General features: G+C 39.6%; 1 protein-coding gene across 1 annotated transcript in view; it reads right to left on the bottom strand.

The window, feature by feature from the left end:
- Positions 1 to 15,988, bottom strand: part of LOC145409063 (uncharacterized) — a 328,905-nt gene that overhangs the window by 50,344 nt on the left and 262,573 nt on the right. Inside the window, exons 18-19 of the mRNA XM_080279615.1 lie at positions 6,982 to 7,174; positions 6,575 to 6,746 (exon numbers count right to left, since the gene is read on the bottom strand). Of these exons, the coding sequence (XP_080135741.1) occupies positions 6,575 to 6,746; positions 6,982 to 7,174 (365 nt within the window). The remainder of the gene's footprint in view (positions 1 to 6,574; positions 6,747 to 6,981; positions 7,175 to 15,988) is intronic.

Raw genomic sequence — 15,988 nt, forward strand, 5'->3', positions numbered from 1 at the left:
TAGGAAGTCTCATATGGGCTTTCATTTGGCACCATGACCTCTGACCTTGAGTGACCTTGAAAGGCCAACCCAAGATCACAGATTTTCAGAGGGGCTATAACTTGAAAACGGTTGAAAAAAAAAAAATGCTGTCGGGCGAGGTTTATTGAGCCTGGCACCACTTGTTCTCACACTGCATCACCGCACAGCCTCACCCATATCACATTGTGCCACACAAATTCACACGCCCGCAGTCACCTTTACACTATAGTTACACGCCAGGACAGCACACACCTAGACCTGCCACCAGACACTGAGTCATTGTATAACCAACCACAAAGCTACATTACATTCATCGTCATGACCAAACCACCACGTCGGCACAGTAGGAGCTCATCAGCACACACACACACACACACAGGAGACACCAAGGAGTGCAGATGCGGGCCGACAGCGCTCCATACCGAGCCAGCACGACCAGTGGCATTACCTAAATTAGTATCTTTATATGAGTCAAGCTCTGTACCAGATTAGACTAAATGGTTTTTTATTATTTAAAAAATAATAAGAAAAAGTTTAAACAAGACTTGTTCAAACAGAAAAGAGAACCGAGTAGCGAAAGAATGGGCTCAATCAGCTGATTGTTTGTTTAGACTGCAATTGCCCCAGGGAATGTAAGTACTCTGTGCTTTTAGTATTGCAAAATGACCACATACTTTAGTAAAGCAAATTTGGACAAGAAAAGGGATAAAGGTAGAAAATAGGATGATGGTTTCTACCAAGAACTGGTTGAAATGGAGACTCAAAATAAACTGGTAGAGCGTGTACACAGACTGGAAATGGCCTTCCAGAATGAGATTGATGAAATAAAGAAGCAGATGCACTTGCAAAAGGAAGAAATAGAAAAACTAGGAAGGGAGGTCAACAAGAAAGACACAACCATATGTGAACTAACAGTGGAAGTGAGTACACTTAGGAGGAAAATGAGTGAAATGGCAAGTACAGTAGTCAACCACGAGAGTATTATGGAAGAGTTCAAAAATGATACAAAGACAATTAGGCAAGTAAGCAGTCTGATAGACCAGAGCAGTGATATTAAGAAGATAACGCAGCTGAATGAAGCTGTGCAAAGCTACAAAAATGATGTGGAAACCACGTATGCTGAAATGGTGAAAGTAAAGAAAGACTTAGAAACAAGGGTGGAAGAAAAAAGCATTAAAAAGGATGTGAAAAGAATAATCCAAAACAATCCAAAGTTAGTCAGAGATTCAATAGATATCAACAAATCTATAGTAATCACTGGTATAGAAGAGGAAGAAGTAAAAAACAAGATCTCAAGAGACAAAAAGGAGATGGCAAATGTAATGAGTGTATTGAAAGAAGTATCAGAGGAAATCTGTAGTAAAGACATAGAGGAACACAAAAGGTTAGGGAAATACGAGAAAAGCAAGTCAAGACCTCTAAAGGTAACTTTCCAGAGTGTAAACACTGTGGAGGAGATACTAAAAAATGCAAAGAATCTTATGGAAAAAGAGGAGTTCAAAAATGTATGGATAAAAAGATGCCTAACACAAGAGGAACTGGAATTACTGAAAGAGAAGAGGGAGGAAGCAAAAACAAAAAATGAGGGAAGATCAGAAGAAGAGAAGAACACATTTTTTTTTACAAAGTAATAGGATTGCAGGTACGAAAGTGGTACATAAACAGGAGGGAATAAAAAGGAGGAAGGTAGTAGAACCACGTCATGACAAGTATATAAACAAGATGATTAATTTGATGTACTCAAATGTGGATGGAATGATATCTAAATTATTAGAGATGAATGATTATGTCAGAGAAAATGAACCACATATGATATGCCTAACTGAAACAAAATTAACACCAAGGATATCAAATGACATACTAAACTTAGAGGAATATAATATATGGAGAAGAGATAGAAACTTTAAAAAGGGAGGAGGAATTATAATATTAATTAAGAAAAATCTAAAAGTCAATGAAATAAAACTAGATATACCCCCACAAGTAGAACTGATTGCAGTAGAGATCAACACATCTGAAGGGAAAGTAATTGTAGCCATCTTGTACATGCCACCCAGATCAAACACATGGGAAAGAGACGAATATGAGGACCTGGCGGAGAGTACAATTCAGAGTTTAAGAGCATTACTACATAAAATGGAAGAGAAATTGGAAAGAATTATACTAACTGGAGATTTTAATACAAATATAAATTGGAATACTCTAGATATAATAAGCCAAGAAAGCTGTTGGGACCAAAAGCTCCTGGATCTGGTGCAAGAGTTTTTCCTAACGCAACATGTGAGGGAAACCACCAGAAAAAGAGGACTCGATGTACCTTCAATGCTAGATCTCATATTTACTAGGCAAGAAAATGATATTGACAGTTTTATATAACACCCTCCACTTGGCAAAAGCGACCATGTAGTACAAATTGCAACTTCAGGATAGCATATGACATAGTTAACAGCAATGAAAGTTACAAAAAGAGCCTAAAATATAAAAAGGGAAATTATCATGACCTAAAGAAGTATTTCTTAGAAGATGAGTGGGAAAATGAGCTTAGAGGACAAGATTTAAATACTGTATATAAACAGTTCTATGAATTTTATGAAATAAGAGTCCAGAAGTACATCCCACAGCACAAAGATGCAGATAAGAAAATATAGAAATGGTTCAATACAGAATGTAAAAAATCAAAAGAAAGAAGGGATTTGTTGTGGAACAGATACAGAAGACACAATAGTGAAAGGGCATATAATAATTACAAACAGGCAAGAAACGATTATACAAGAATAAGGAGGGAAGCCCAAAAACAGTTTGAGGAGGATATCATAAATAAAAGTAGTGATCAACCGAAGCTATTTTACTGCTACATCAGAAGCAAAACCAAAGTAAAAGATATAATACAATCCATTACGGATGAGGGAATCACCTATTCACAAGAGAAAGATATTTGTGAGGCACTGAATATGATTTTCCAATCAGTTTTTACAGAAGCAAACAATTTTGAGAGGGACTATGTGGACCATGCATGCCCACACATACTACCAGATATACAAATATCAGAAAAAGTAGTACAGGAGGAGTTACGTAAATTAGACAGAGGAAAAGCAAATGGTCCTGATGAAATTTCATGTTGAGTGCTACGAGAATGTACAAAGGAGTTAAGTAAACCATTATTTTTAATTTTCAAGAAATCCTTGAGCCAAGGTAAACTACCTGATGTTTGGAAGAAAACAAATATTGTCCCCTTATTCAAGAAAGGAATAGACAAAATCCACTCAACTACCGACCAGTATCACTGACCAGTGTTGTAAGCAAGGTATTAGAAAAGCTTATAAGAAAAGCTTGGGTAAATCATCTAGAACACAATATGATAACAGAAAGACAGTTTGGTTTCAGAAAAGGAAAATCATATGTTACTAATCTGTTGAGCTTCTATGACAGAGTAACAAACACAATACAGGAAAGAGAAGGATGGGTGGACAGTATCTATTTAGATTTCAAGAAAGCATTTGACATAGTACCACACCAAAGACTTTTATGGAAACTGTACCATCAAGGAGGAATTCGAGGCAAACTGTTTTGTTGGATGCAAGATTTTCTCATAAAAAGAGAAATGAGAACAGTACTAAGGGGAAACAACTCATCATGGAAAGAAGTGACTAGTGGAGTACCACAGGGCTCAGTGCTGGCACCAATCATGTTTTTAGTGTATATAAATGATATAGACAGTAACACTGGAAATGAAAGCTATCTAAATATGTTTGCAGATGATGCAAAAATACACAGGAGAATTACTAACACTGACTCTTGTAAAGAGCTACAAGAAGAATTAAATAAACTTCATGAATGTAGTAATATATGGCAAATGGAATTCAATGTGGACAAGTGTCATGTAATCAAGTTTGGTAAAAGAGGAAAAAGACCTGATTGGGATTATATGTTAGGAAAAAAAGCCCTACACACATCAGAAAGAGAGAAGGATCTAGGTGTGATTATCAATAACAGACTATCTCCGGCTGACCACATCAGTGAGAAGGTATGGAACATGTATACATTGCTTGCAAATATGAGAATAGCATTCACATACATAAATGAAGACATGCTAAGAAGGATAATAACGTCATTCATCAGACCAACCCTGGAGTATGCATCAGTAGTCTGGAGTCCTCATCTCAAAAAATACATAGACAAGATTGAAAAAGTTCAAAGGGCCGCTACAAGATGGATACCAAGCTTAAGGGATCTAAGCTACGAAGAAAGACTAAATAAACTGAATCTACCAACACTAGACGAGAGAAGGAAAAGAGGTGACATGATAATGCTATATAATGCATATCAGGGAAGGAGAAAATAGACATAAAAGATTACTTAACATATGGGGAAGCATCAGCAAGAGGACACTGCAAAAAAACTGCATAAGAAGAGAGGTGATAAAGACGTGAGGAAATTCAGTTTCCCAAACAGAGCAATTGATCAGTGGAATGCACTACCGAATGAAATCGTGTGTGCCAAAACAATTCACAAATTTATGGATATGTACGATAAAAATGGTTTAAGACACGGGACAGTACGAGATTGACTCATTCCTGTAAAGATACAATTAGGTAAGAACAATTATGTAGGTAAGAACACACACACACACACACACACACACACACACACACACACACACACACATCTTACCTCACTGTTACTCTTACACTGGACCATCCCGTCATCCAACAGATCAACACCACATCACACCACCCTACACAGCCATGTTCCCACCTGTCACTCCTACTCTACAACCCCATGTAAACAGTGCAGGAACTGGTCACCACCACACGACACTGCCATACTATCCTCAGAGCCACAGCGCTATTCTTACACTGATGGACACAGGGACATATCCAAACTAAATTACAGAACACCACACGCCACAATATTCATACCTTAGTTCACCATATCACACAGCCACATTCATCAGAGGGAACACATCACACATCACCAACATGCCGGCACAGATGGAATATATTATCACACATGCCATAACCACAAAAACACACTCATCACTGCACTCTCTGCCTCACTCCTCCACCACATCACAAAACTTGTAAGTTGTTTTTACGTTTATCTTGCGTGATACAGCTACCAAACATTACACAACAGACTTGGGTGACTGTTAAAGTGAAGAAATGCGACCAAGGAAAACTATCTCTGTTCATGTAATTCTTCAACTATGAGGAGACTTGCTATTAGTAAAACCTAATTAATACATTTTACAAATACTTGCCCTGCCCCCAAACCGCCCAACCCCTATTCTCTTTGCTCAATCTATAACCAACTCGGCCTCCTGAATACCTCCCTTACACATTCTCTGTCCTCTCAAACTTTTGGACAAATTGTGTCTCCCCCTTGTTCATGTTAACCCAGCAATACAATTTGGAACAGTTGTGGGGCGCATTCCGCAAATAGAGTAAGACTTTGGAAAACTAGATTGTCGGCCTAGATGGTTCACTTACAGTCGATATGCAGTAAACTGAAGCCTTCTTCATGTTCTCTTCCAAGCTGTCATGCACAATTCCCAACCTTTGAAACCTACGTAACCATAACCTCAATGACCAGTCCTCTGCGCTCGAAGTCCAGTCCTCCTTCCCCCAACTCCGTCCAACTCTAATGCTACATCCGCCCCTGCCCAGTCTCTCTACTTTTCTCAGGTCAGACTGGTGACTTTGTTTCCAGCTAGTCACTTTCCACCAAGCAATAAAACTGAGAACCCTGACATAAAAAAACAATGCGATTTATATCCTAATGGAAGAGTGGCACTCTATGAAAGTAGTTTTTTTACGTAATGACCCCCGTGAAGTCGATAGGCATAAAATAATTTGACCACGCATCCATCCCATCCCACCTCAACATTTGCCTATAGAGAGACTAATACTCGTACACATCTCTTAGTCCCATCCCCAACCCTATACTTGCCGCTCTTCATCGAAGCACTCATTTTTCTTATTTATAGCACCTCTGCCTCTCACCTCTCTACTCAGTTACCAGGTCACCTTTGCCTCATTATTTACATCCTCTCTTCCTCACCCCTACACATTTCTTCCACACCCCCTTCTTTTCCAACTTATTTCTCACCCCTTTCTCGGTTCCTCACTCCCTTCTTTCACCTTCCCTACAGCCATTTACTTCTTTCGTTTCTCCTCCCCCCCAAATTATATTTCTCTACCACGTCTCCATTAACTTCCCCCCCCCCCTCTCTCTCTCTCTCTTGGTTTATCTCCTCTCTAGCATTCATTACCCAATGTTTCCACTTCCTACACCCACGATTTTCTTCCTCCCTACACCCAGTTTCTCTCCTCCCCATATCCTCTTTTCCCGTTCCTAACACCCACTCTTCCAATCCCGACACCAATTTTCCCTCCTCCCAGTGACCCCTTTTGCCCTACATACATGCTTCCTTTACTTTCCCTGCAGTCCTTTCCCCTTCCCTACACTCAGTTCCTTCCCTCTCCATGCTCCTTTCCCCTCCTGTTCTGTGCACCCACTTTCTCCTCACCCCTCACCCCTCACCCCGCCTCACCAGTGTGAATGCCGATCCTGAGCATGAGCGGGATGTTGTGCAGGTGTCTGATGCGGAACTTCCCGGACAGATGCAGTAGATCCAGGGCCATGGTGGCGATCTGAGAAGCGTGGTCCTCGATCTTCTTAGGGGCTCCTCCCACCACCATGTACGCGTCCCCGATTGTCTCAACCTACACACATACACACAGCACAGCGGAAGGAGAAAACATTATCGACAAAAATTTATTGTGGCTACGTGCCTCTTACATTTAAACAGGAATCAAACTGATAATGTTTATTTCATCCTATGATGATGATCATGATGATGAAGGTTTATACGGTGAATTGAGATGATGATGATGATGATGATGATGATGGTGATATTTCTATATTTAATTCAGGTAATGATTTAAAAAAATAACAGACCTTGTAGACGTTGTAGTGGTTTATGGTTGAATCGAAGGCAGTGTAGAGGTCGTTGAGGAGGTCGACCACTTCGAATGGCGTGGAGTAGGCGGATATGGTGGTGAAACCTACAATATCGGAGAAGTAGATGGTGACCTCCTCGAACTCCTCCGGGGCCACAGGCATCCCCAGCTTTAGTTGGTTCGCCACCGAGCTGCACCAGGCATACCATGTCACCGCACGGGCGTAAAACAAAACAAAGGAATACTACAGGAACTAGGGGACCTTACAGCAACACAGGGACATCAGAGTTACTCGGGGAAATCCATGGGACATCACAGCAACGTAATGACAGTACAGCAACAAATGGTCATCACAGCAAAACAGGGTCATTGTAGCAACACTGGAATATCACAGCAAAGCAAGGGCAAACCAGAAAATAAGGAACATCACAGCAATCTGGACACATCACAGCAAAGCTAGGAATATACGAGTATAGCAACATAAGGGCATCACAGCAACTCAGAGGCATCACATCACACAGGAGGCATCACAGCAACACAGGGCCATCACAGAAACACAGGGACAATACAGAAACACAGGGGCAATACAGAAGCAAAGGGACATCATAACAATACAGGAACCAAACAACACAACGACATCACAGTAACAAGGGAACTACAAAGCCACTCAAAACAATTTGAAGGACGTCACAGCGTTAGAGGAACATCACAGCAGGACAGGGACATAACAGAAAAAATGGGGCATCATAATAGGTGATATTACAGCCAAAAGGGGGACATCGCAACAACATAGAATTATCACAGAGAAGTAAGTATACGTAAACAGACACACGTGACAGTCACAAACCTATGTCAAAACAGGAACACACTAGACAGCTATGAGACTCTTTTATCTAGATGAACATAAGAACTTAAATCATGAACATTGTATATCACTGCAACTGACTCCAGACAGCTTTGTTCGACTCAGTGATGCAAATTTAACTAAGAAATAGCGCTTAAGGAAGTCGGGAAGCATAAAAGGCAAAACATTGTATTTTTTTATTTTTTTGTTACCAATGCAAGAGAAGGGACAATGTTTTTTGCAATCTATCGAGGCTCTGTAACACCTCTCCCTAACCTACTATTTCTGCTTAGGATGATCGTCCTGAAAATGATTTAACAAAATAAGAAACGTACGGAAACATATCAGTTCCACACAAAATAAATTGTTAAAGAACAAGTGTTACAGTCGCCCTGAAGCTCATTACGACACAAAATAGTAGCTCATGAACGGAGGCCTAACAAGCATACACAGAAACAGCTCAATAAAATAGCATATTGTTATATAAAATTTAAGCACAATTTGTGTGTGTGTGTGTGTGTGTGTGTGTGTGTATCGTCGATGCATATATATATATATATATATATATATATATATATATATATATATATATATATATATATATATATATATTGCCAGACGCCATGTATCCCAAACGGGGTGGCAAAGGGCTTAGAGTTAATTGTTTATACAGGGAGGGGCACTAATCCTCCACCAACCCCACTTGACACGTAGGGAGAACGCCAACAGCATCTGGTGTTCCCAGGCGGTCACCCATCCAAGTACTAACCAGACCCAACGTTGCTATATATATATATATATATATATATATATATATATATATATATATATATATATATAGTGTGGTAGGTGGGAGCGCTCACCATCCACTCACTCGATGTAGTGCTGCTCTCGGGTGTCTGCCCTTTCCTCTCCTCCATCCCTTTTTCCTTCCATCCTCTTCTGTCTTCATTTCGCTCATTCTTTCCTTGTCCTTCTGCCTATGGGCGACTTTACACTCCCTCTTCTGTCTTTCCCTCATTCTTTTCTCTTCCTTCTGCCTGTGAGTGACTCTTCATTGAGCGACAAGCCAAAGAGTTTCCTGTACACCAGGAAACCATTTACTACGCTGGGTGGTAACCATATAACCAAATTTTGGCGCCTGGTGGTTTAGTGGGTAATTATTGTGCTCCAATCGGATTGAGCCGGTGAAGGTTTATATCCAAGGAGTGGTTGGGGTTGATTGCTCGTGTAATGCCACTCAGGGATGAGTGAGGCTGGTCACTTTCATCTTAAATGTCAGGACCAACTGCCTAACCCCGGGCTCCTACGCTCCTCATAGGGCAATGTAGGACTGGTTGATATATATATATATATATATATATATATATGTGAAAAGCCCATTACCCTCCTCTGCAGTATGAAGGCCTCCTCCAGACATTCCACTTATCCCAGTCTGGGGCTATTTTTTTCCATTCCAAATCCCTAAGATCTCTAAAGAATGTTCTCTCTTCATCGTTTGACCTCTTTCATTTCTTGAGTCTACACCACTGGTTCTCAAACTGGTTGCCATGGCCCCCAGGAGGGCCATGGCGAGATTTTAGGGGGGAATAGCGGGCTAATGTAAGCAGCAAATCAGAGTATGTCTGCCTAACACTCGGGTGAGGAGGCCACATGTTTAAGCTTGTCGCCTTGCAACCTGTCGCTCAAGTGTATACTTGCAACGTCTGGACACTGCTGGACCAATGAGAGAGCAAGAAAAAATATGGCAAACTGGCAACACTTTGTATGCAATATGCAGAAGCGATGTTGTTGTTAGTTAAACAATATATAAGTTCTATTCACCTCTATGAAAGTGATTCTTCCAAAAGACTTAGAACTGTGTGCTAGGTGCAAGTGTCTCCCCCAGTCTCTGTTGTAGCCCCCCTCTGGGCCAAGATCCTAATTGGCACCCACAGTTATAAGCATGTGAGTAATATCTACTGCTTTCTGTACATTATTCTAGTGTTACTTGCGAGATATTTAACTGATATTAGTATTGTGAAACTGACTTTCTCTTTTTTTTTTTTTTTTAATCTACCTAAAGATATATTTAGATATAGATGTAGTTTTATCAATTATGTATTCCTCCACTCCGCCTTCCCAGCTCACTGGTGGTCTCCCAATCACACCTCTACCTTTGATAGTGCTCTCATATATTCTCTTTGTAATCTCATTTCTGTCCATTTGCCATTCAGTTGTTTGTTTGTTATTACCACTGGCCACTTGCATAAAAAATTATAGCACTGATTTATAATATATGACGAATTTCAACAAATGCACTTTTACCCAATGATGTGAATTAAAATCAATGATGAAAATAAAAATCACTTTTACACTGAATTGAAATCAAACCGAAAAAAAATAAAAATAAAAATAATTGCAGATTTAGGGGCTCTGACTTGAAATTTTTGACAAACAATATAAAATTTTAATGCAGGGGAGATTCAGCTACAAATTTTACTCAGTATTACTTTTGCTACTTTCTTGCAATTATCAGTGTTTTTGGATGATTCCGCATTCATATGAGGTATCTTAGGTTTCTTTTGTTGCGTTTGACACCTTTCTGCTTTTTTTTTTCTTTTCATCAGCATTTACTGTTTACTGTCTCAATCTATGACAGTGATAACATGATACAATGATGATTAAATAAAATTTGATTGTTCACAATTTAATGCGCCGTTTAGCAATTTCACACGATATTTCACAATGTTTTCTTACAGTAAAACGATGATTTTTCATAACCTTTCCATAAGTAAGAGCAAACGACAGAACCCAGCTAGCGCACATAGATAATTCAGATAATTTTATGGTTACTATGATGCCATATGAATTTTGCTTCAATTGTGTTAGTGGTAACATCAACATTAATAACTAGAAAAATTTATCTAATGAAACATATTCTAACTTCCCAGAAGCCAAAAATAACGAACAAAGGAATGTAGTATTGTTTGCAAAAAAAAATAAATACAACTGGGTGTTGTTAAAAGTAAATAACACTAGTTTGGTAAAAGTCATTTGATGCTTGTGATTTTTTTCTGACACTGATTCTAAATCAATGTTGTGAATTTATTCACTTTTGTGCAAGTGGCCGCATAATTTTAAACATTATCAGTCGTCTGGTTCGATCTATCTGACCTTTCCATATAGATTTGTGATGGCTGCCAGTATTACTAAGAAGTGGAATTACAATTAATACATTAACTACGGATTTAAATCAATCCTCTCTGATGACATCGAGGAATCTCAGTGTGTGCTGTGTTTCAAAGTGGTGAGGAAATATTCTATGAGGCTTAGTAAGCTGAAGCATCATCTGACAACAATCCATCCTCAGCATGCAGAGAACAATCCCAGTTTCTTCAAGCACCATGAACAGAGTTTCCAAAAACGGACATTGGATGGGAGTGGTGCTTTCCAACAACAGAACTTAAGTGTATTACAGGCATCATATGAGATTTCCCTTGAAATAACAAAGAAGAAAAAGGCCCACACAATTGGTGATACTTTAATTAGGCTGTTTACTGTAAAGATGGTCAAGTGGGTTCTTGGAGATTTAAGTGCACATAATATTCAGCAGATTTCCTTGTCAAACGACACAGTTAAAAGGAAAAGTACTGAAATGTCAGCTGATATCATGGAACAAGACTGATACAGGTGAGTAAATTGTCACCACCTGGTATGTTCACATTACAGTTGGATGAGTCAACGGATGTGATTTCTAGTGCACAGATACTTGTGTTTGTTTGGTATGTATTCATGCTTGACATCAAAGATGAATATCTGTTCTACACAGGTTGAAACTATCACAAAAACTCTAGATGTGATGAGGAAGTTGACTTCCTTTTTCATAGCTAATGGAATAACCTGGGAAAATTGTTGTGGAGTCAGTACTGTTTAGGCTTCAGCAATGCTGGGATCAAAATCAGGGCTACATAAGCATGTCAGAGGAGTAGCTTCGAATGCGAAAGTGGTTCACTGAACGATCCATCGTTTTGCACTGGCGTCAAAAATTGTCCCCGATGCCCTTTGCAAGATCCTGGAGGCAATGGTAAAATGTGTCAACTTTGTGAAAACAGGAGATTTGAATACTCGCCTTTTCCAGAAAGTCTTTAAAGACAGATTCAAAGCATGAATTCCTCCTCTTTTGCTCCAAAGTTCGATGGCTGTGAACAGAGTATTTGACCTTCAAATAAAATTTAAACTATTCCTAGAAATGAAAGGGAAGGATGATCTATTAAGTTTCTTCAGCCAGGCATTGTGAGAGTCAGGTCTTGCATACCTGACCAACATTTTTGAGCGGCTAAACAGGCCGAATCTCAATTTACAAGGCAAGGAAAGAAATGTATTTCACATCATGGGCTGGATGCATGCATTTCTGGCTAAACTCCAGAACTAACAAAAGAAAGTGAGTGCAGAAAATGTTGCCATGTTTGAGAATCTTTCAATTGTTCTTGATGTGGTTGAAGAGGATCAGCTACTTGGCCCGTCGCTCAAAAGTGAAATAATCCTGCATTTGAAACCCTTAGAAAGTAAGCTCAAAAGATACTTCCCAGAATTCAAGGAGGAAGAAGGGAAACTGGCGAGGAATCCTTTATCTGACACTCTTGATATTACTGCCATTCCAGGTGATGTTCAGAACGAATTCCTTGACTTCAAAATCATTCTGCTGCCAGAGACCTTTAGTATCTCCGACTGTGTTCTGGTGCTCCATGTATCAGTCATATCCAGAAGTTATTGAAATTGCACTTAGTGTCCACTAGCCATTTTATACATGTTTATGTGAATCTGTTTTCTCCACCTCTCTACACATGAAAAGTAAAAGCCCAAACCTGTTGGATGTGGACCCAGATATGAGATGTGCATTATCAGTGACTCAGCCTCAAATCAGTCGACTGACTGAAGGCAAGCAGTGTTATCCGTCCCACTGATATGTAACAGAATGTGCATTCCGATTGACAGTTGAAAGAAGTAAAATAAATGCAGAGCACCAAAACACTTTTTTTTTTTTTTTTTTTTTATCGTTAGTTGTGAGGGGCTTGAGAGAAAACTGAAGAGGGCCACGAGGATGTTGAGATCCCCAGAAGTGGGGAATGAGCTAAAAATGAGAAACACTGATCTACACCACGGTTCCTTACTAAAGTCTTTCTTGCTACCTTTTTTCCTACGTTAATATGGAAGTTATCCATGACTGAATATCTCCAGAGAGCTTAACATCTTAATCACTATAATTACCTGTTGGTGCAAACACTGATAATCCTGACCATAATGCCCATCTCTTGGATTTATTTTTGACAAATAATCCAGATCAATACAGGATAGAGGTACTGTCACCACTTGGATCCTCTGACCACAATCTCATCAAAGTCTCATTAGTTAACCCTCCCACACCTCCCCGTTCTGAACTTGTCAGGGTGACCCGATGGCACTTTGATAGGGCAAACTGGGATGGATTTAGAAATTATCTTGCTGATGTTCCATGGCAGTCTTTCTTCTCTAGTGATCCCAACTCTACCCAGTTCCACATTTGCGACTTAATACTAGCTGGTATGGATTTATTCATACCAAGTCAACAGTTCACTAAAAGATCGAACTCTCCAAAATGGTTTGATGGCAACTGTGCCAAAGCAACAGCCCAAAAGTCATTAGCATATAACTCTTACTTAAAATCAAAAACATCTGAATCACTCTCCCAACTTAAAATTGCTAGAAATCATGCAAATGCTGTATTAAATCTATCTAAATCAAACTTTCTTCAAAAGCAAGCATCAAAACTACTTAACAACCCTAATGACAATAGAATATTCTGGTCAACTCTTAAATCTTTCAATAATAACTTCCATTTCCCCACTAAAATCTTCAGATGGCGACATTACAAATGACCCACGTGGGAAAGCAGAAATCCTTGCCAGTACCTTTGCCAGAAACTCTACCATAGACGATACCAGCCAGAATGTCCCAGTACTGGAACTTGATTCTCCCGAAAAATTGCCCCACTTAAAATACAGACAAGATACGTAAAATCCATCCTAGACTATTTACCTACCAACAAAGCCCCAGGCCCAGATGGAATTCCGCCAATTGTTTTGAAAAAGTGTTCCCCTGAACTTGCCTCTGTCCTAGCTAAATTATTCAGACTATGCATACGTACTTCTTTATTCCCAAATTCATGGAAAGAAGCCAATATCCACCCAGTTCCGAAGAAAGGACGTTCGTCTGACCCCTCCAATTACAGACCAATAGCTGTCACATCTCTTGGTAAGTTATTTGAAACTTTAATTAACATTAAAGAGATATGCCCTATACAAGTAAGTGAAAACTAAGGAGCCTTTCAGTAAAAAAATAACTATCAAATTTCAGGCTCTAAGTTAGTCTGAGTTTGACACTGATAAGTTGAATGATACACTAACAAAGTACTAAGAGAATCAGCGGAGGTAGTATGAAAACTTGATACAGGCAAAGTCAACAAGGATTCAAAAATGACCCTCTAGCTCATGAAAAGAAGAAAGGAAGTGAAAGTAAAAACAAAGATGAAAAAGAAAGAGCGGAATTAGGTATGCTTATCAACAAGAGACAGAGAGGGAAAAAAAAGAAAGAAAGAAACATGAATAAAATCAAAGACATTATGAAAAAAAAGAAAAAGTGAAACAAGTCCGAAGTAAAATAGCACTAGGAAAGCAACAAGTTATATCACTGAAAAACAAAAACAATGAAGACATTAATGCAGAGATAGGATGGTAGAGAGAGCTGAATGACTTTACTCTCCTTGTATGGACTACTTTCTTTTGTCCTTACCTCCTGTTCATCCAATGAATTTGCACCTTGACTTTCACCACCACTAAGTTGTGGTCGGAAAGTCCACTCCCCCAACCTCTGTATGCTCTTGCATCCACTACATACCTTCTCATTCTCTCATCCACACAAGTATAATTAGCCATTGGCTTCTCTTCATTCAGTTCACCACCCACCCTTCTCATCACTCGCCAAGTGTACATGTGGATCATTTTGTGCCAAAAGAGGGTATTGGCTATCACCAACCCCCTCCCCGCACAAATGTCCATTAGAACACTGCATTCTCATCCACTTCTCCAGGCACACTCTTCTCAACAAATACCCCATCCACTTTCACATTCCCTACTTCTCCATTCTTATATCTCCAGTCAAAAACACTCTTTCATTACTCTCCACCTTTTCCATGCATGCTTACACATTGTCTAGAACTCTTCTTTCACGTTGTTGCACAATCTTGCATTGGTGCATTCAAACACATTATCCCCCAAGTCTGCAATCTTAATTTCAATCTTACCCACACAATCCTTGAACCAACTGATCCATACCCTCTTGTTTTCTTCTTCCCCTCCTGCACACAACAGTAAAAACACCTTTTTTTGCCCTCTCATTCTCACCCATTCCCGCGCATATACCCCATCCGTACTCCGACTCATTTTCACTCCCACTTCTTCATTTTGTCTCAGTAACTCCACATATGTCCACTTTTGCTCCCCCAAACACCTGGACAATCTCTCTCTTTTTCACCTCATCATTCGCACCCCTTATATTCCACGTTGCAATCCGTATCGTGTCATTCTTCCTGTCATTGGTCATCACCTGTTAGTCTGTGTTGGTCCGAGGCCTTTTGTTTGTACTTTTAGTTAGTTGTTTTCCGGGGCGGGGCACTAACCCTCCGCAAACCCACTTGCTGACACGTAGGAAACACGTGTATTAAAATAATGATCTCCTGGTTTACTGGATCTCATTTTGCTTGTCACTCAGTGTAGAGTTACCCTGAAATAAAGTATCACTACACTGAGTGAATGGATGGTGGGCGCATCTATCGAACACATAATCCCCTAAAGGTTACCAACCAACGTATTAAATGATTTCCTGGTTTACAGGAAATCATTTGGCTTGTCACTCAGTGTAGAGTTACCCTGAAATAAAGCATTACTACACTGTGTGAGTGGATGGTGCACGCCCCCATCGACCACATATCTCTTACCGACTATCTGGAAACAAGAACGAATTCCATCTGAATGGCTTACTTCTGATATCGTAACCATCTACAAGAAGAAAATGAACCACTTAAATTATGGCAACAGCAGAAGTATCTCCCTCCTTGTGAATGCTGTCAAAGTACCAGCCTACA

The sequence above is a fragment of the Coenobita brevimanus genome, chromosome 79 (genome assembly GCF_032717465.1).
Source record: "Coenobita brevimanus isolate Jiangsu-jjx chromosome 79, ASM3271746v2, whole genome shotgun sequence".
Classification (NCBI taxonomy): Eukaryota; Metazoa; Arthropoda; class Malacostraca; order Decapoda; family Coenobitidae; genus Coenobita; species Coenobita brevimanus.